Genomic DNA, 21321 nt, shown 5'->3' on the forward strand with positions numbered 1-21321 from the left:
TTGCTAGGCAGAAGGCGAATCTTGTTATATGTTGAAATAAACTCAGATTGAGACCGTGATTAATTGTCAAAAGAATAACTACGATCACTAAATGTGATAATAAAGAGAAGATTCAAATTGGAATTCGCAACATCACATTAATGGCTGTTGAAAGAGGATCTCAGAAGAACGTGAAATTGACAAAATATATTTATGGTTGATCAACGCTGGCACATCCAAAGTGTTAAGAGAGTCTAGAAATTATACGTGATGGATCTATGAGATTTGAATATAATGTTGAGATTATATATATTGAGAAAACATAATAAAGATGACAAGAGAGGTTTTTATAGTGTTAGATGCTAAAACAAATCTTACATCACTTTATTTTATTGTTTTCTGATTATTTTATGATATTCCGTAAGACATAAAAGATGAAGAAATATTTTGCTTAAAAGAAAAAATAATGAAGCTAAATCTATGTCTAACTTTCATATGTCCAACCCCCCGCTCATTTATACATCTTTAGGTCAATTCAATGAATGCTTTTAAGTTGTCTGACACGTGGGGATCACTCATTAATCCTTATCTTTTGTTTTGATAAAGTTGGGACAGGTTGGGTTCTTATCCACTCTAGATAAAACAATTTTTAATCTGCTGTTTGGTACACCATATCTTTTTTTGGACGACTGACACTCTGAAATACAAAGCCTTCTAAACTCTGATTGGTTGGTATGTGGATTTTTTAGGCACAACGGGTTCATTTATTTGGTCCAAAGCTTTAATATCTTTTAGAAAACATTCAAATCCAGTATCTTTTCTTTTTCTTTTTAGATGTTCGTCTGATGATTAATACCTTAATCTACCTCAAAATTGCAATCAATTAGAATATTAAGAAAATCTTTGATGGGCCACAGTGATATCTAGGTCTTAGCAGCAATTGTAGTAGACAGATGGGTATTAGATTAGAGTGATTCTAAATTAAGCATATCAAGTTAACGATGCAAGTTAATTATAACTGTCTCTTCTCTGATGATTTTGTCTAGATCAATAAAGCAGATTCTTGTAAACTGTTGATTGCTTTAACACCAGACATGAAAACACCATCACAAAGTTAATGAGTTTGTGTCTATTTATAATGCCAAATACTTTGATGCTATTTATCAAGTAATCCTCTGTCGTTTCGCTTTCCTAATTATCACCAAACTTTTCAAAATCTTCACCCATATGTGGATTGCTTAGGACAAATTGAAATAGTATCGATATGGTGCACATTGTTGAAATCAAAAGGTAAGAACAACCATCTTTGGACTTCCCTCTAAGTTCAGATTTTGTAAGTGGCACTTGGCTTGAAAACTTTAGGACCGGCTATGAGTCTTACTGCTTGGCTCTTCAGCCATTTGGTTTCTAGAATTGTCACTGACAAGAATTAGATGATCACCATCTCTGATAAGGTCTATATCATCAATTTCAGCACCTTCTTTAGTTAGAATTTTGATGGGAGAGAAACCAAATTTTCTGGCACCAACATTGAGTAATTCTTCCAGTGATTTAGGCAATGGAACAAGCTTTCCAGCAACTTCAGTTTTCTCTGGGCAACTAATAGTCACTCTAGCTGGATAACTGCTTGAAGTTGGGAAACCAGAAAATCCTCCTGAGCATGCAGCCGAATCCCTCTCAGCTGCAAAATTAAAATTTTGGCTTATTTCAATATAAACTATTTTGTTAATTTTTTTGTGTGTGGCCATTAATTATTTCATGTATTTCTCAATCCTAATAAACTATTTCTAGTGACTTCTGTGTTTGTGCTACCTTTTCTTCTATGCTTTCATTGTCACCCAATAATTTTTTATTGTTTTGACATGTTCAAAAACACTACGACTTCTGAATGCCTCATTAAATAACTTTGCCGTGGCAAAATCATAAGAAAGAACTGGATGCTCACCAGTATTGGCAGCTGACATAATACCAAACAGTGAATTCTGAAAATGGTTAGTTCTTCGTCTCCAGTGACTATCAGATCTGGTGACCTTAGAAACAGGTGGTATAAATTCAGGACAAAATGGACCTATTGAGGGCTCACTACTATACTTCACAATATGCTTCCCAAAATATGGCAACCCCTGCTCCTTTGGAATAGAAAAAACTGGTGATTTCTTGGTTTGTTGCCTAGTCGTTAACAAAATCTGTATTTCTTCAAGGCCCTGGTGATCTGCCAAAGCCCTTGGAGTCCAACCATGGATATCTGGCTTATCAATGTTAGCTCCTTTATCTATGAGAAACTTAACTATTTCAACATTTCCTTCACTGATTGCTTTATGAAGTGGAGTCGTCCCATTACTATTCGGTCGTGTTAAATCTCCTCTATGACAAACAATGTCCTTGAGTAAATCCAAATTGTTTTGCTCAATTGCAGTGCAAGCAAATTGACCAACATCTCCAGAAGATATCATTGCCCCACTTTCTGCAAGAATTTTAACCACAGATTCATGCTTCCCTAATATCGCTTCCCATAAAGGAACACTTCCTTCTAAATCTGTAAAAAGTAAAGCCACAAATTTTACATCTGCCTTTAATAGTAGAGAAACCATGTTTGCGTAAAAATAGTCTAGTAAAATCATCACATCCTTTTGTGGCAGCAGTATACATGATTTCTACACTACTGTGCTAGAACAAACCTTTGATGTTAGGATCTGCTCCATACTCAAGAAGTAGCACTATACAATGCCCATATCCTTTAGATGCTGCAATGTGCTATTGCAGAGAGAACCAAAGTAAGCTCTAAGCCTTGGGATGATAAGGATGATACTCACACAGAGATACATAGAGGGAGGAAATAAGATACCAATGCTGTTCGCCCACTGTTATCCAATTCATTTGGATCTGAACCTCGTCTCAGCAACTGTTGTAACAATAGATCATCTCCTCTAACTGCGGCAAAGCATAGACTAAGAGGCAAATCCATTCTGCCTTGAGCCAACTTTTGTTCAGTATCTGTCAAAATTGGTTGCATCATTGGATCCCCCGAATCTTTCAAATGCTGTATTAATCAGTATGGAAGATAAATTAGATCAAAATCATCTATCAATATGGAGAATTAACCCCATTTTGTACTATAGAACGTAGTCAACATTATAGGTTGTTTTCATTTTGAAGGGAACTCAAAGAGGGGAAGCATCATTGCCTTATTAGATTAGGCCTTTCTATTATAATTCAGATTGGAAAGATTTTTACCACCAGCTTCGTGGGAATCGCTATATGGCTCCTGACAACAAAATGCTTTTCAATTTTAGATACAGCAGCAGATGAAGAAAGAAATCAAGCTCAGAAAGAAACTAACCTAACTTCACCGTACATCAAAATTTACCAATTTAACCAAATTTGCAGTCTTTTTAGCCATAAAAAGGGTAAATGGCAGCTAAAAGATTGTCATAAAGCAAAGAAAATGTGCATGACAATAAAATCTGTGTAGATAATTGTTTTTGGAAGTCCTGATTGCTGATATTGTCTGGTCAGCCCAGGAAAGCGAAAGGAAATTAACTAATCAAACATAACGGCTGCCAAAAAATATAACAAACCTGAAGAAGATTGTTCATTATTATTGTCCCATCTCCAACATTTGCCTGAAGAAGATTTAGAAAAGCAGTACGGTTCAGACGAAGCAGCTGGCTCAATCGTTTAGTTCGGACTGTGAATAATTGTGGCCTATAACACAACAGACCAACCTCCCCAACAACATCTCCTGGTTTTGCCTCTGCAACAACCTACATTCATTCATTGCAAACAGAATTTACATTGTGATGGCAAATAGACTCTAGCATTTTCTTTTCCAAAACAATCAAACTAATTTAAACGGTAGGAAATTATCCTGAAGATTTGTATCGTTGCTTACCTGTTCTATTCCACCCTTTCGCGTTATAAGATCCTGTTAAATAGAGTAACACATAAGTAATCAAAATTCCTAGCTAATGACTACACTTGAAAGGAAGGGAGATCAACAGAATGATACAAAAGCGTATTTATTTATGAGTAGATTGATGGAATGAGATTCAGCTTATTCACTTTTTTCTCTAAAATGTTCTTTAATAAAGAAAACAGGGGAGCAACACAAAGGACAAAAAGATCAAATAGAATTCTTACTGCAGCACCAGTGACAAAAATATAGAAGTCATTGGGTGCTTCATTCTGCAAAATTACATCTTCTCTGGGAGGAAAATACTCGGCTTTCATCTCAGTTACCTTCAAAATAATAAAATTCAGACATTAAGCTTAAAAAACAAAAAAGGGTCCAACTTATAATTGAGAGTTTATCTGTATGAATGTGCATATTTTTGGTCTTGCTGTAAGATAATAACTTCCTATTGAATGTTTAACTGTAAAATATGCATTCTTCCTACTTAAAATAGTGATATTAGCTTTACCAAAGTAGTGATATTAGCTTTACCAGTTGGAAAAGTAAGTCGTTTGAGACTCCACGGAACAAGTAAACCTGATCAACTAGTGAATAAAAGAGAAAGTGTGAAATGCTTGATTGAATGGCTTTAGGAAGGGATTCAATGGTCTCTTGCTGGTGCAGCCCTTCTGAATCAGTTCTGTACCTCAAACACAAATGAGAAAGCATTTGATCTTGCAGCCGAACAGGTAGTTGGTTCCTTTTTGCAAAACTCGAAGCAGCTTGGATTGTGTCCCTCTAAATCAAACCCAAAACAAACTCAAATCAGAACTACCCAAATATAGATGAAAGCAGATAATTCTAAACCACCCTTCAATATTATGCAGCAAATATTCCTAGATATTACGCTTCAAACATTACTCCTAGAAATAGTCCCATCATTCTTGGTACAACATTATCAGAAAGGAACATCCACAGCAAAAAGGATTCTGCCGCAAGCAATTTTTACAAAAGAAAATAATAAATTTGTAGGAAGGAAAAATGGCAAGTAAAATAATACAAGATAGATTTACTCACGAATTGTCTTGTGCGACTGGTCCCATGGATGACGAGGTTGTTCATATTACCAAGCAAGTATGATAACAGGCCAAGATTAAGGAACATGTAGAATATGTCGAATAGCCTTTCCCTTGTATTTGCAGGATGGATATCACCATAACCAGTAGTTGTAAATGTGGTTATGGACCAGTAAATTGACGTAACATACTTGACCCGCAAACTCGTTTGTTTAAAGTTTCCCAAGGTTTGTCCAATCCATGTGCGGTCTGGCTCTGGATAGTTCTCGGCAAGAAAATAGAAGAAGCACGCAGCACAATGAACTACAAAGAGAGTCACCTACAAGTTACCCCAAGCCTAGTATTATTAGACACATATCAATCCATCTCATAATGGAAGAAATAACATATGTATTTCTATATACTCACACATGATAGCTTTACGTATCGAACCCGAACATAATTATAGTTCTTGTCCTTCTCCAATCTGTCATAATGATCATCAAAATATATGTTTTGATCAATTACTATTGAAAAGGAGAAAAGAAGAAGAGATATGATATCCCACCTGGCAAAAAGTTTACTGACTCTTCGGAGACGCCAGAGACGAAGTATATTAAAGTATCCATAGGACTGAAGTGGAGAAGGTAATATTTTTGTAGTAGCTTCATAAGGGATTGAAGAAATAACATCAAAAGCCAACCAGGTTCTTGTGTATTTCCAAGCAATCAGCTTTGGGTTATCAATGAGAAGATAAGAAGCTTTATCAAGGTATGCAACAAAGAAGGTCAAAATGATGTCAATGGCGAAAATCCCATTAACAATATTATCAAGTATAGCCAGTGGCTTTGACGGTTTTAAAAGAAATCCAAATTCAAACGGGCACACCCATGCTGTGTAGAGAACAAGTAAAATCAGAAATGCCTCCCAACATCTGCAAAATGATGAGCTTAAATTAAGTCAGTTATACTATATTCCCAACAAATTAAAATCTAACAGGGTCAAAGCCAAAATTGTCAAAAACGGAATCTGGAAACAAATATAAAATAGAAATGTAAACAGATCATGCAGAAAGAATTAAAAGGAACCTGTAACGGGGATCGAAAGGGGAGATAATGAAACGACGTTGTTTGATTCTGCGACAGCTACGAGCAGTTACACCGAGAGAAGGAAGAACGCCATCTGTAACACTCATTTGGCTACCTTCATCTCTTGACAATGCCTCTACACCTCCATCGGTTCTATCATCGTCATCTAGACCTCCTCCTCCGTTACAAAACTGCCCGATTCTTCTCTTTCTCAGCCACATTATTTTCATTTCTCAGCCACCACGCGTAGAGATGCGGCAAGTAGAGCGGTTTGTGCAAAGAGTGATCAGTTAAGAAGATTACTCTACACTGGTACTATAAATATGGTACGTGGCTCGTCCCTCCAAAACTTCAGTCTATGACACGAATTGACAATTTTACCCCGGTTTTCTGGTTAGCTTTTGGATCTCTTAACAGTTAAACATAACCAAAAGCAATTTTCTCCATGTTATTAACATATATAATAAGGAGTTTTTAATTAATGAGATGGATTATTCTGTGTTTGAGTGGGTGATAAGACATGAAGGAACCAGAGATGTACGTGTTGCTTAGCAGAAGGCAGAATCTTGTTATATGGTTGAAATAAACTCAGATTGAGACCGTGATTAATTGTCAAAAGAATAACTACGATCACTAAATGTGATATATAAAGAGAAGATTCAAATTGGAATTCGCAACATCACATTGAATGGCTGGTTGAAAGAGGAATCTGCAGAAGAACGTGAAATTAGCACAAAAAATATTTATGGTTGATCAACGACTGGCACATGCAAAGTGTTAAGAGAGTCTTAGAAATTATACGTGATGGATCTATGAGATTTGAATATAGTGCTGAGATTATATATATTGTAGAAAACATAAATAATAGACTGACAAGAGAGGTTTTTATAGTAGATTAGATGCTTAAAACAAATCTTACATCCACTGTTATTTTATTGTTTTCTGATTATTTCTATGATATTGCCCGTAAGACATATAAAGATGAAGAAATATTTTGCTTATAAAGAAAAATAATGAAGCTCAAATCTATGTCTAACTTTCATATGCCCAACCCCGCTCATTTATACATCTTTTAGGTCAATTCAATGAATGCTTTTGTAAGTTGCTCTGACACGTGGGGATCACTCCTTAACCCTTATCTTTTTGTTTTGATAAAGTTGGGACAGGTGTGCGGTTCATCCACTCATAGATAAAACTTAAATCTTTTAATTAATTGACAACTGTATCCCTTTTGTTTGGGGCAACATGACAACTCAGAACGATACAAAGCCTTTCAAACTCTGATTGGTTGGTAGTGTGATTTTGTAGGCACAACGGGTTCATTTACTTTGGTCCAAAGCTTTAATATCTTTTAGAAAACATTCAAATCCCATTATCTTTTCTTTTCTTTTTCTTTTTAGATGTTCGTCTGATGATTAGTAGCTTAATCATACCTCAAAATTGGCAATCAAATTAGAATATTAAGAAAATCTTTGATGGGCCACAGTGATATCTTAGGTCTTAGCAGCCAATTGGTAGTAGACAGATGGGTGATTAGATTAGATGTGATTCTAAATGAAGCATATCAAGTTTAACGATGCAAGTTAATTATAACATTGTCTCTTCTCTGATGATTTTGTCTAGATCAATAAATGCAGATTCTTGTAAACTGTTGATTGCTTTAACACCAGACATGAAAACACCATCACAAAGTTGAATGAGTTTGTGTCTATTTATAATGCCCAAATACTTTTTTGATGCTTATTATCAAGTAATCCTCTGTCGTTTCAGCTTTTCCTAAATTATCACCAAACGTTTCAAAAATCTTCACCCATATGTGGATTGCCAGTAGGACGAATCGAAAGTAATGTAGATAGGTATATTAGTCTTATGTTTGATTTCCTATCTGAGCATCACGTGAACTAGCTCGAACATCTACCTCTCCTCTCCTCTACAGTGTTTAGTTTCCGTATCTTGAATATCCTTATCTCTTGAATTTACATTTTTTTTTTTTTTTGGTTTTTAATATTTATATAACCTCAATCTAATAATCAATTTGTCATGCTTCCAAGTTATATTTGTAGTTATACTCTTTTTAAGCTCCACAAATTTCAAAATTGCATGATAATATTAGTTTAAATTGAAGATAATTATTACAAAATTTCATAAATAATTAATTAATTATATGAAAGAAATTAATAAGAGAGGAAATTATTTTAATACATATGAATTTGTAATTTTGATGGGGGGCTTCTGTAACCAAACTCTTGAAGAATTACAATAGCCCAATTATGAAAATTATATTCCGGTGGTATTAAAATTAGCTATTTTTCCGGAAATTAGAGTAAAGGAAGATACAGGCCCATTATGATACATTACTCGCCCAATTTCGGGCAATTCAGGGCCCACTAAGTCGACGCTAGAAACGGCGCCGTGTTCGTGACCCAACAATGTCGCTAAGGAGAAATCTCTAGAACGAGGGTTCTGGAGAAATAGGTAGAGAAGTCCAGAGGAGAGCAGGTAGCAAAGCGAGAGGAATATGTCGTTTTTGCAGTCTTTAATTGATCCCAGGAAGAACTGGTTCGCGGCTCAGCACATGAAAACCCTCTCTAAACGACTTCGCAAATACGGTTAGCTTTTCGAAAACCTAATTTTTCGTAGCTGCCTATTTGTTGTTTTTGTATTTGATCTAATCGAAACTAACAGGGCTCCGGTACGATGATCTCTACGATCCTTACTACGATCTGGACATTAAGGAGGCGCTGAATCGGTTGCCGAGAGAGATCGTCGACGCTCGTAACCAGCGTCTCAAGCGTGCCATGGACCTTTCCATGAAACACGAGTACCTTCCTGAAAATCTTCAGGTATTTAACTTCATTTTAGGTCGGTATTTGGAATATATACAAGCTTTCACTAAACATGTTTAAAAAATTCTCGTTAATTTTGATTATGAATAAGAAGTCTATTAATTATAAACTCGTTTTAGAGAATTAGGAATGCTGTCTGGAATTATGTAGTGGGTATATCTTGTTATAAATCATTTAATTACGAGAGTTGTGATTTTGTACTAGATAAGATCGTAGCTGTTTTACTGTAACAAACAGTCCAATTGTTAGTGTAACTATACATATAGGTATCTTGAGAACTACAACTGCTATGTTTTGGTGTTAGTATATTGATATCTAACACACATCTCGTTTTTCGTATTGTGATACCTTCTGATCAAACAGCTTGTCTCATTATGTCTTGATATTGACAATATAGATGGAACCGTTTTATGAGACCATAATCTAGTCGCATGTTTGCCAAACACGATTGATCATATTTATAGGTATTTCACAATGTACCAATGCATCTGTCTTTTGTGTTAAGAGTTGATATCAAACACACACATAGTGATACAAACGTACACATCTCAGTTTTTAATCATGTTGTGATACCTTTTGTTGGATATAACTTGTGTTAGTATGAATATGATTTCTGATAATAATTAAGTGATACTGGTCATAGCTAATATGGGTTCACTATACTTCTGAATTTGACATTTAACTTGATAGTTTATTTATTTTCTTCAATCTCTTTTCAGGCTATGCAAACACCATTTAGGAGCTACCTTCAAGATATGCTGACCCTTGTAAGTGTTTCTAGAAATATCAATAAATATGTTTTTTGTATTGTTTTAACTATAAATACTGCTATTTCACTAATGTTAGATTGTATTTGTTGATATTCTGTTGAATACAGTGAAATCTTGTTCTCAAATCAATTTTACTTTATCATGTCCTTATAATTGGATACCTTTTCTAGATGAATATTGAGCTTCTCTATTTGCAACATACTGAGTCTAATAATGAGCACCGACATTTTCATTGGTTGTTTGTTTACAAACAATACTGAGACTTGACTGGTCACTTGGAATCAATTAATCAATGTGACCAGAAAAAACTAATCTACTATTAAGTAGGTCCATGATTCTGCAGGTATACTTTGCAGTTGTTGTTTTTTTTTTTTTTTTTTTTTTTTTTTTTTGTAATTATTATTATTTTAATAATACTAGTTTATAGTTGTAGTTGGAGAGTTTTGTTTATGACTATGAGATGACTACATAGAATTTAGAATCTGCTTTTTAATGGTAGTGCTTTATGTTATTCAGTCTTCTGCTTTGATCACTTTTTCACCACCATTAATTTTTTTTTTTCAAGCTATTTACTATCCTACTATTGTATGAATTTCTTTGCTAGTTCAACATGATGCCTTTGGCAGAGAATGGGATGGTATGTTACTATACCTTTCTCACCTTGTTTCAATGTCACTGGGCAGCCTTTTGTGCTTTTTTTTTCCTGAAGATATCATGGCAAAAAAATTTCTCTGGGCTCAATTTTTTATCTCATAAGTTACTATGGTTTTGGATTATTCCTTGGGTCTGAAACTCCTGGACTAGAGAATAATATTGTTGTAAGTTTTCCCAACCTACATTAGAAAGTCTTTAAGGGAATCTATTTTATCTGCTTTTGTCACTTTTGCTGGCCCTGCTACCATTTTGATTCTGATGTTCCACATGATCCATGTAGTGAGATCCATTATCCCTATTTTCTACTGGTGGTGCAAATCGTTAAAAACTATATTTGGTGCTAAAGTTCTCTTTGGTAATGTTTGAATGATAAGTATGTCGTAAATAATTTTTATATTCGATAGAACTGTGTTTCTCTCTCCATCTGCTAGTTGATATAGACTTCTAGTGTCTATACATTTATTAGTTATGCAGTTTCTTATCAAAAAAATTATTAACACATGTACACATTATATATAATTGGAATAATTCAAAGCATTCTGCCTGATCTATATCATGGTGTATATTACTGTGGAAAATGTTATGTTAAAGATATTTATGGAGATCCTTTTTCTTGTCAATTTTTGACAAAGCATTTTTCAACATTGTGGATCTTCTTCATGTTTTACACTCTCAATAAGAAATATTGAGTGAAAACATATTAATTGACATAGGTTGTTTCCTTTAGTTATTTGTTGTATCTCTTGTGTTTTGATTTTGTAAATTTTTGTGCTTCTTTTTGTGTGTCTCTGTGCATATATGGAAAATGAAGATAACACTTCATTTTAATATGGTTGTCTTGTCTTGTTATATGAAAAAAAAAAAAAAAAAAAAAAGGAATATGGAATAATTCATTTCTGATAAATATTGAAACCAAATATGCACATTTAATGAGAATGTTAATTTAGAATAGAGAAATAAATGGTTAGGTATTCAAAAAATTATATATTAGAAATTTATGTATAAAGTTTGAAGTCTGCTAAAAATGTCCTGATGGTTATGTTTCTGCAGGTTAAGAAGGAGAATGCAGAGCGTGAGGCTTTGGGAGCATTGCCTCTCTATCAGCGCACAATCCCTTAAGCATCTTAGTGTGTCATGTAGCTATCACTAAATGGTGAAGTTTTAAATGAATGTCAGGATTTCGTTTCTCAATCATTTGTGCCAGTGTTTCATTGGAGTTACTACTTGGATGTGATACACTGGCCTTTTTCCAATAAATATGAACAACCAAACTTATAGCTTCTATTGTATGTTCGCTTCAAATATGATCTCCCTATATACTCTTGTCGAATTTGGATTGTCAAAAAGTTTATCAAAATTGATATTTCATGATTTATATCATTAGTTTGTTATAGGATGGTGCTTAGGGTGCGTTTGGTTTAGAAAATATTATATTATTAAGGAATGTTGTATTACTGAAAATATAGATTATCAAGGAATCTTTAGAAAAATGTGTTTGGTGGGTATGTTATAATAATATGTTTTGTTGAAATGATAAATGACTGGGCATGTTATGTAGATTATTAAATTGTCGTCATTTTTAAATAATAATATAATATTATTTTTATTATTATTTTATTATATTATTTTTTCAATTATTTCTTTTAACCTCCTTATATTTGAAATTTTCCTAACACCCCAATCATATACAATTTTAATTTGTAGCAAAATCACTTTCACTCATCTCAAGCCACCGTCGATAACCAACCATCACCATCGGAAGTTGTTGTAATGGTTCATTATCAGTTGGATCTGGCTGGTCGTACGTTGATAAGGCTTAATCTGACCAAATCTAGCTGTGAATATAGTCGTTTTATGGTTAGATCTGGTCGTGAATATGGTTGTTTCACGGTCAAAGATGTGGCCGTGAAAAGACCAAATCTTTGGTTGTGAAACAGCGACCATTTCATGGTCAGATCTAGCCGTTTCACGACTTTTCGGCCATGGATTATCCATGGTCGGTCTTGTGTGGACATGATGACTTTCGTCGGCGGCCAGCGGTGGTGGCTAGCAGTCGACAGTGGTCTTGGGTGGTTGGGGATATTTTATTAACTTTTAAACTTTTTTATGGCGGGGTGTTTTAGCTAAATTCTCAAATGTAGAGGGTCTGGATAATTGTTATTTGGTAGACATATGAAGACAAATGTGTCCTAAATGATAAAAGATTAAGGGCAAAATATGATTAAAATTAAGATTACCTCGTTAATCTTATATTAACACCCATTGAGAAGGTAATTTTATTATCCCCAATATTATCAATTGTAAACACTATTTATAATAAAGATTACGTAATATTTTATTATTTGACAACCAAATGAGGGAATCTTGAAAATTAAACAAAAATTACAGGATTAATCTTATATCACCCAAACCAAACGCTGCCTTAATTACTTGGTTATCAATTGATAAATTATGACAATTTATGATACTCTATAAACCTGATCATTGAAGATAAACAGCTAAGTTGACTGGTATAAGTTTGCTAGTATTGGGTACATATGATTTTCTGGGAGGATCTCTGTTATTATGATTGGTATTTCGACCTTGGCTGTAAATTTGACCTATGGCATTCTAATTTGACTAAAGTTATCTTTGTAAGGGCCGAATTTTGAAATTTTAACCTGTGTAAGAATTTCCTTAAGGGTGTTTGATTCCGAGAATGTTGGATTACTGAAAAGTTAGATTACCTTGAAGATTATTGAAAATCTTTAGGAAAATTTATTTGGTTAGTTGAAATAAATTAGTAGGTATGTTTTATTAATATGTTTGGTTAGAAGGAATAAATTGGTGGGTATATTATTTAAATTACTGAATTGTTCTCTAATTAAATATTGTTATTATATTATTTTTTTAATATTGATTATTATTTGGATTATTATAACCCCCTGCATTTATAAACTTAGCAAAAACAACCCTATAATAAAAGTTTGGAAAATCAACAAAGCACCCCCACAACCCAGCCACTGTTGGCCTCTAGCCGTCAACAACCTAATGGCGCACAGAAGGTAGGAAATGGCCTTCGTGCGTCGTATGGCCATTTCCAGCCAGAGATATGGTTGTTGACAGTCAGATTGATGGCTGTTAACGGCCATGTTTGCAGCCATTCACAGCCATCAATCTGGCCCTCAACGGCCAAATCTGTCACGATCTGGCCAAAAATGGTCATATCGACGCACGGTGACCATTTCTAGCCTTTTGTGCATCTTTCCTGCGACAGCTGTGGCAGTGGTTGTGGCGACAGGCGACGGCAAGTGGGTGGGGGTGGTGGCTTGGGTGGGTTGCAATTTGTTTTAAATTCAAGGGTAATTTTGTTCAAAAAGTTAATTAATTGGGGTAAAATAGTAAAAACAATATTCATGTAAATAAATTTAAAAATAAGGGCATTATTGTCCTAAAATTTTATTAGTAAGGGATAGAATTGTAACAGAAAAAAGATTACCCTGGTAATCTTACAATGCCTAAGAAAATGGAGATGATCAGATTACCTCAAATATTATCAACAATAACTACTATTAGTATTTGAAGATTACCGGAATCTTATATTACTTAACAACCAAATGTGGTAATCAAGTAATATAAGATGACATAACCCTAATAATCCCACGTTATCCCCAACCAATGCCCTTAAGGGGCCGTTTGGTTCGGGGTTAAGTGGCATTACTGGGATAATGTCATCTTATATTACTTGATTACCACGTTTGGTTGTCAAGTAATATAAGATTTTGTAATTATTATTATTTTAATAATACTAGTTTATAGTTGTAGTTGGAGAGTTTTGTTTATGACTATGAGATGACTACATAGAATTTAGAATCTGCTTTTTAATGGTAGTGCTTTATGTTATTCAGTCTTCTGCTTTGATCACTTTTTCACCACCATTAATTTTTTTTTTTCAAGCTATTTACTATCCTACTATTGTATGAATTTCTTTGCTAGTTCAACATGATGCCTTTGGCAGAGAATGGGATGGTATGTTACTATACCTTTCTCACCTTGTTTCAATGTCACTGGGCAGCCTTTTGTGCTTTTTTTTTCCTGAAGATATCATGGCAAAAAAATTTCTCTGGGCTCAATTTTTTATCTCATAAGTTACTATGGTTTTGGATTATTCCTTGGGTCTGAAACTCCTGGACTAGAGAATAATATTGTTGTAAGTTTTCCCAACCTACATTAGAAAGTCTTTAAGGGAATCTATTTTATCTGCTTTTGTCACTTTTGCTGGCCCTGCTACCATTTTGATTCTGATGTTCCACATGATCCATGTAGTGAGATCCATTATCCCTATTTTCTACTGGTGGTGCAAATCGTTAAAAACTATATTTGGTGCTAAAGTTCTCTTTGGTAATGTTTGAATGATAAGTATGTCGTAAATAATTTTTATATTCGATAGAACTGTGTTTCTCTCTCCATCTGCTAGTTGATATAGACTTCTAGTGTCTATACATTTATTAGTTATGCAGTTTCTTATCAAAAAAATTATTAACACATGTACACATTATATATAATTGGAATAATTCAAAGCATTCTGCCTGATCTATATCATGGTGTATATTACTGTGGAAAATGTTATGTTAAAGATATTTATGGAGATCCTTTTTCTTGTCAATTTTTGACAAAGCATTTTTCAACATTGTGGATCTTCTTCATGTTTTACACTCTCAATAAGAAATATTGAGTGAAAACATATTAATTGACATAGGTTGTTTCCTTTAGTTATTTGTTGTATCTCTTGTGTTTTGATTTTGTAAATTTTTGTGCTTCTTTTTGTGTGTCTCTGTGCATATATGGAAAATGAAGATAACACTTCATTTTAATATGGTTGTCTTGTCTTGTTATATGAAAAAAAAAAAAAAAAAAAAAAGGAATATGGAATAATTCATTTCTGATAAATATTGAAACCAAATATGCACATTTAATGATAATGTTAATTTAGAATATAGAAATAAATGGTTAGGTATTCAAAAAATTATATATTAGAAATTTATGTATAAAGTTTGAAGTCTGCTAAAAATGTCCTGATGGTTATGTTTCTGCAGGTTAAGAAGGAGAATGCAGAGCGCGAGGCTTTGGGAGCATTGCCTCTCTATCAGCGCACAATCCCTTAAGTATCTTAGTGTGTCATGTAGCTATAACTAAATGGTGAAGTTTTAAATGAATGTCAGGATTTCGTTTCTCAATCATTTGTGCCAGTGTTTCATTGGAGTTACTACTTGGATCTGATACACTGGCCTTTTTCCAATAAATATGAACAACCAAACTTATAGCTTCTATTGTATGTTCGCTTCCAATATGATCTCCCTGTATACTCTTGTCGAATTTGGAGAGTCAAAAAGTTTATTAAAATTGATATTTCATGATTTATATCGTTAGTTTGTTGTAGGATGGTGCTTAGGATGCTTTTGGTTTGGGGAATGTTATATTATTGAGGAATGTTGTATGACTGGAAAGATAGATTATTAAGGAATCTTTAGAAATATGTTTTGTTAGGAGGATAAATGAGTAAGTATCTTATGTAGATTACTAAATTCTCGTCATTTTTAAATAATAATATATTATTATTTTTTAAATTATTTCTTCTAATCTCTTTTTATTTGAAATTTTACTAACACTCCAATCATATACAATTTTAATTTATAGTAAAGTCACTTTCACTTACCCCAAGTCATTGTCGGTAACCAACTATCACCATCGAAAGTCATCGTAATGGTGTATTATCAGTTGGATTTGATTGGTCGTACGCTGATAAAGTCTAATCTGGCCAAATCTAGTCGTGAATATGGTTGTTTCACGGCCAAAGATGTGGCCATTAAAAGACCAGATCTTTGGTTGTGAAACGGCGACCATTTCACGGCCAGATTTATGGCGTTTTACGGCCACATCTTTGGTCTTGGGTTGACATGACGACTTTCGTCGACAGCCAGCGGTGGTGGCTAGCAGTCGGCAGTGGTCTTGGGTGGTTAAAGGTATTTTGTTAACTTTTAAACTTTTTTGTGACGGGAGTGTTTTAGCTAAATTCTCAAATGTGGGGGGTCTGGGTAATTGTTATTTAGTAGACATATGAGGGTAAATGTGTCCTAAATGATAAAAGATTAAGGGTAAAATATGGTTAAAATTAAGATTACCTGGGTAATCTTATATTAACACCCATTAGGAAGGTAATCTGATTACCTCTAATATTATCAATTGTAAATACTATTTACAGTAAAAAGTTATGTAATATTTTATTACTTGACAACCAAATGAAAGAATTTTGAAAATTAAACAAAGATTATAGGATTAATCTTATATCACTCAAACCAAACGCTATCTTAATAACTTGGTTATCAAATGGTAAAATATGACAATTTATAATGGGAGTTGCTATTCTTACAAAGAAGCCTACAAAGGAGGTATACAAAGTTAATCTCCACCCTCCATCTTCATCATTTATCTCTCTTTCTCTCTTTCTCTTTTTCCATTTTTCTTTTGTTTTTTCTTTCACTTTGTAAGCTATTTTGTAAACTTCTTTATAAGGATAGATTTATCCATTTATAATACTCTAGAAACCAGATCATTGAAGATAAACAACTAAGTTGACTGGTACAAGTTTGCTAGTATTGCGTGCATATGATTTTCTGGGAGGATCTCTGTTATTATGATTGGTATTTCGACCTTGGCTGTAAATTTGACCCATGGCATTCTAATTTGACTAAAGTTATCTTTGTAGGGGCCGAATTTTGAAATTTTAACCTGTGTAGGAATTTCCTTAAGGGTGTTTACTTCAAGGAATATTGAATTACTGGAAAGTTAAATTACTTTGAAGATTACTAAGAATCTTTAGGAAATTTATTTGGTTAGTTGAAATAAATTAATAGGTATGTTTTATTAATATGTTTGGTTGAAATGAATAAATTGGTGGGTATATTATTTAAATTATTGAATTGTTCTCTAATTAAATATTGTTATTATATTATTTTTTAATATTGATGATTATTTGGATTATTATAACCCCCCTGCATTTAAAAACTTAGTAAAAACAACTCCATAATAAAAGTTTGGAAAATCAACAAAGCACCCTTACAACCTAGCCACTACTGGCCGTCGGCAATCACCGCCGGTCGTCAGCAACCTAACGACGCACGGAAAGTAGGAAATGACCTTCATGCGCCGTATGGCCATTTTCGGCCAAAGATCTGGCTGTTGACAGCCAGATTGATGGCCGTTAATGGCCACGTCTGTAGCCGTTAATAGCCATCAATCTGGCCGTCAATGGCCAGATTTGTCACGATCTAGTCAGAAATGGTCATATCGGCGCACGGCGACCATTTTTAGCCTTCTATCCACCTTTCCTGCGGTGGTTGTGGCTGCAGGCGGCGGCAAGTGGGTGGGGGTGGTGGCTTGGATGGGTTGCAATTTGTTTTAAATTCAAGGGTAATTTTGTTCAAAAAGTTAATTAATTGGAGTAAAATAGTAAAAACAACATTCATGTAAATAAATTTAAAAATAAAGGCATTATTGTCCTAAAATTTTATTAGTAAGGGATATAATTGTAACAAAAAAAAGATTACCCTGATAATCTTACAATACCTAAGAAAATTGTGATAATCAGATTAGCTTCAATATTATTAATAGTAACTACTATTAGTATTTGAAGATTACCGGAATCATATATTACTTGACAACTAAATGTAGTAATCAAATAATATAAGATAATATAACCCTAGTAATTTCACATTACCCTCAACCAAACCCTTCTAAGGAGGCGTTTGGTTCGCGGTACTATCAGATTATTGGGGTAATGTCATCTTATATTATTTGATTACCACGTTTGGTTGTCAAGTAATATAAGATTCCGGTAATCTTCAAATACCAATAGTAGTTACTATTGGTAATATAAGAGGTAATCTGATTACCTCCATTTTTTTAGGTATTTTGAGATTACCAGGGTTATCTTTTTTTGTTACAATTTTATCCCTTATTAATAAAAATTTTGGACAATAATACCCCTACTTTAAAACAAATTTACATAAATATTCTATTTCAATTTTACCCTTGTTAATTAAAATTTTGGACAATAATACCCTTATATTTAAAATAATTTACAGACCACCACTCACCCAGCCACCACTGCCACTGCCACCCAGCCACCACCACCGACAGCGGCCAACCACTACGGACCACCGCCGAAAAATCGTCAGAGTTCTTGAAAATGAACGAAATTCCGTGGGAGGCTCCGGAGGCTTCGATATGGCCGGAAATGGCCAGATCTATTCTGGCCATTTCCGGCCAGATCAATGGAACTGGCCGTTAACGGCCAGATCAATGGAAGCCATTAACGGCCAGGTCTGGGTTAGATCTGGCCGTTAACGGCCACGGACATGGCCGTTAACGGCCAGATCTAGCCCAGACCTGGCCGTTAATGGCCAGGGATCTGGCCGTTAACGACCATATCGAAGCCTCTTCGTCACGGTGAGGTACTCACGGGTGCTTTCGGAGATTTCCGGCGGTGGTTTGCGGTGGCGACAGACGGCGGCAGCAGGTGGGGGTGATTTCGTCAGTTTTATATAAGCGGGGGTGTTTTAGTAAATCTGAAATATTGGGGGTTAAAAAAATTATTCAAAAATTAATAATAAAAATAATCTTATATTAATATTTAAAAGGGGGACAATTTAGTAATTTAAATAACATACCCACCAATTTATTCCCCATAACCAAACATATTCATATAACATACCCACCAACTAACCAAACACATTTTTTTAAAGATTCCCAGTAATCTTCTAAGGTAATCTATCTTCCCAGTAATCTAACATTCCTAATAATCTAACATTCCTCAACCAAACGCCCCCTAAGGGTTATCTGCTTGTCCAGAATTTCTCAATAGGCCATGGATGTTGTTTGGTTTTAACCCAATTGATTAACCATTTGAGGCCTGGATGGGGTGGCTCTTTTTACCATCAAAAAGCTTCTATTGTAACGAAGAGACCCATTATATCTGTCAGGGGCGCGAATGAATGATGATACTTCCACGCTTTCACCCAAAAGAGTTCTTTCTCCTCCACTAGCTGATTTAGAGTTTAGACCGCAACACATGAACTGATTGGTTGCCACATTTTCGACCACAAACCCATGTGCTGATGCCAGTAGCTTTTTACATACACCTACTTTGCTTCTTATGGGATCTTCAAAATCTGCATTTCAGTAGTTAGGATGTCTACGTTCAATGATTGAGGAGTGGTAAGCTTAACACCGCCATCTCCATCTTCATGTAATCTATTGAAGATGCTCATTTCATATGTAAAGTCCCATTTTGTGTATCGAAAATCACATCATTCAGACATCCATCGTTATCATAAATTTATTAACTAAATAATTTGTACGTCGGCTAAATTCAACCATCTCAATCCAACTTCCATTGAATAATTCATATACACAGTTCCTCTTGTGGTGGTGGTGCAATAAACAACAGCTGGGATTAAGGAAATAACAGTAAAGCAGTAGCATGTTGAAAAGATTAAAATTTTTTAGGTTGCCAAACATCCCCCATTTTAAGAAGAGGTCACAGTCTTATCTTGAAACAACCTTATTTAATGCCACCCACGTGAGTAGTTTTCTCAACCCCCCTTATGATTTGTCTAGACACAACCCGCGTCGGCTGTCTTGTCTCTTTCCACGATTCAGCCTCTCAAAACTCTTCACCATTTACATTTCTCATTTATTATAGACTTGACGTTCTGATCATTATATTTCATCCCCGTGTAAACGGTGAGAAGTTGGAGATCTATCAGAACTAACCCTTCTATCATAAACACTTGATGAGGAATCTGGGATCACAATCAGGTAGGGCCACCCCTTTCCCATTCGTACAGGAGCCCTAAACTAGATCTCCCCACGGCTGGTTCGAATGTCATCATCAATCTACTCTGGGGAAAAAAAAAAAAAAAATTTAAGGTAATAATCTTATTGAGGGCTCGGTATGAAACTTTAAATTTATGTACTTTATAATAATTATAAACAGTANTGCCAAACATCCCCCATTTTAAGAAGAGGTCACAGTCTTATCTTGAAACAACCTTATTTAATGCCACCCACGTGAGTAGTTTTCTCAACCCCCCTTATGATTTGTCTAGACACAACCCGCGTCGGCTGTCTTGTCTCTTTCCACGATTCAGCCCCTCAAAATTCTTCACCATTTACATTTCTCATTTATTATAGACTTCACGTTCTTTTCATTTGATGTGCCTACAAAATCACATTAATGGTAACACCAATCAATCAGAGTTTATAAAGGTTTTATACTCTCCAATAGTTAGTGAGTTACCACGTCACCTCAAGACAGAAGAGATATAATTGTCATTAATCTAACAGATTCAAGTTTTGTCTATGAATGAATAAGGATCGCACACTTGTCTCAACTCTATCAAAATAAAGTTGATAAAGATTAAGGTGTGGTTCCCACGTGTCATGACAACTTACAAAAACAGTCATTATATTGGTCTAAAAAGTGTATAAATAAGCAACTCTCTTCACGAAAAGGGGGGTTGGACATACGAGAATTAGACATAGATTTGAACTTCATTCTTTCTTTTTGTAAGCAAAATATTTCTTCATTTTTGCATGTCTTACGGGCAATATCATAGAAATAGTAAGAGAACAATAAAATAACAATAGATGTAGGATTTGCTTTAAGCATCCGAACCATTATAAAAACCTCTCTTGTCATTCTATTATTTATGTTTTCTGTAAAATATATAATCTCAGCACCATATTAAAATCTCATGGATCCATCACGTGTAATTTTTAAAGACTTTTTTAGTACTTTACACGTGCAAGTCGTTGGTATCCAAAATCAAGCATCAACGTCATTACATTTCATCCCCTTGTAAACGGTGAGAAGTTGGAGATCTATCAGAACTAACCCTTCTATTATAAACACTTGATGAGGAATCTGGGATCACAATCAGGTAGGGCCACCCCTTTCCCATTCGTGCAGGAGCCCAAAACTAGATCTCCCCACTG

General features: G+C 34.5%; 2 protein-coding genes across 3 annotated transcripts; one reads left to right on the plus strand and one right to left on the minus strand.

Moving 5' to 3' along the window:
* Positions 1–1282: 1282 nt before the first annotated feature.
* LOC116115745 (potassium channel AKT1-like) lies at positions 1283–6235 on the minus strand. The gene is made up of 12 exons (XM_031401878.1): positions 6015–6235; positions 5495–5860; positions 5356–5413; positions 4949–5266; positions 4424–4669; positions 4120–4218; positions 3872–3904; positions 3558–3743; positions 2825–3019; positions 2658–2733; positions 1925–2515; positions 1283–1660 (listed from the first exon to the last, which is right to left on the minus strand). The coding sequence occupies exons 1-12, from the start codon at positions 6233–6235 to the stop codon at positions 1338–1340; spliced, it is 2712 nt and encodes a 903-aa protein (XP_031257738.1). The 3' UTR covers positions 1283–1337.
* Positions 6236–8433: 2198 nt separating this feature from the next.
* On the plus strand, positions 8434–15692 carry LOC116115733 (cytochrome b-c1 complex subunit 7-2). 2 transcript variants are annotated; one of them, XM_031401868.1, is made up of 4 exons: positions 8434–8623; positions 8700–8857; positions 9580–9627; positions 15360–15692. In XM_031401868.1, exons 1-4 carry the CDS (start codon positions 8533–8535, stop codon positions 15426–15428), a joined length of 366 nt encoding a protein of 121 aa, XP_031257728.1. In that variant the 5' UTR covers positions 8434–8532; the 3' UTR covers positions 15429–15692. The 2 variants fall into 2 exon arrangements, with proteins under 2 accessions (XP_031257728.1, XP_031257727.1); XM_031401867.1 differs by lacking the exon at positions 15360–15692 and adding an exon at positions 11335–11492.
* The last annotated feature ends 5629 nt before the right edge of the window (positions 15693–21321 follow it).

Source organism: Pistacia vera, unplaced genomic scaffold, assembly GCF_008641045.1.
Source record: "Pistacia vera cultivar Batoury unplaced genomic scaffold, PisVer_v2 Contig752, whole genome shotgun sequence".
In the NCBI taxonomy this organism is placed as follows: Eukaryota; Viridiplantae; Streptophyta; class Magnoliopsida; order Sapindales; family Anacardiaceae; genus Pistacia; species Pistacia vera.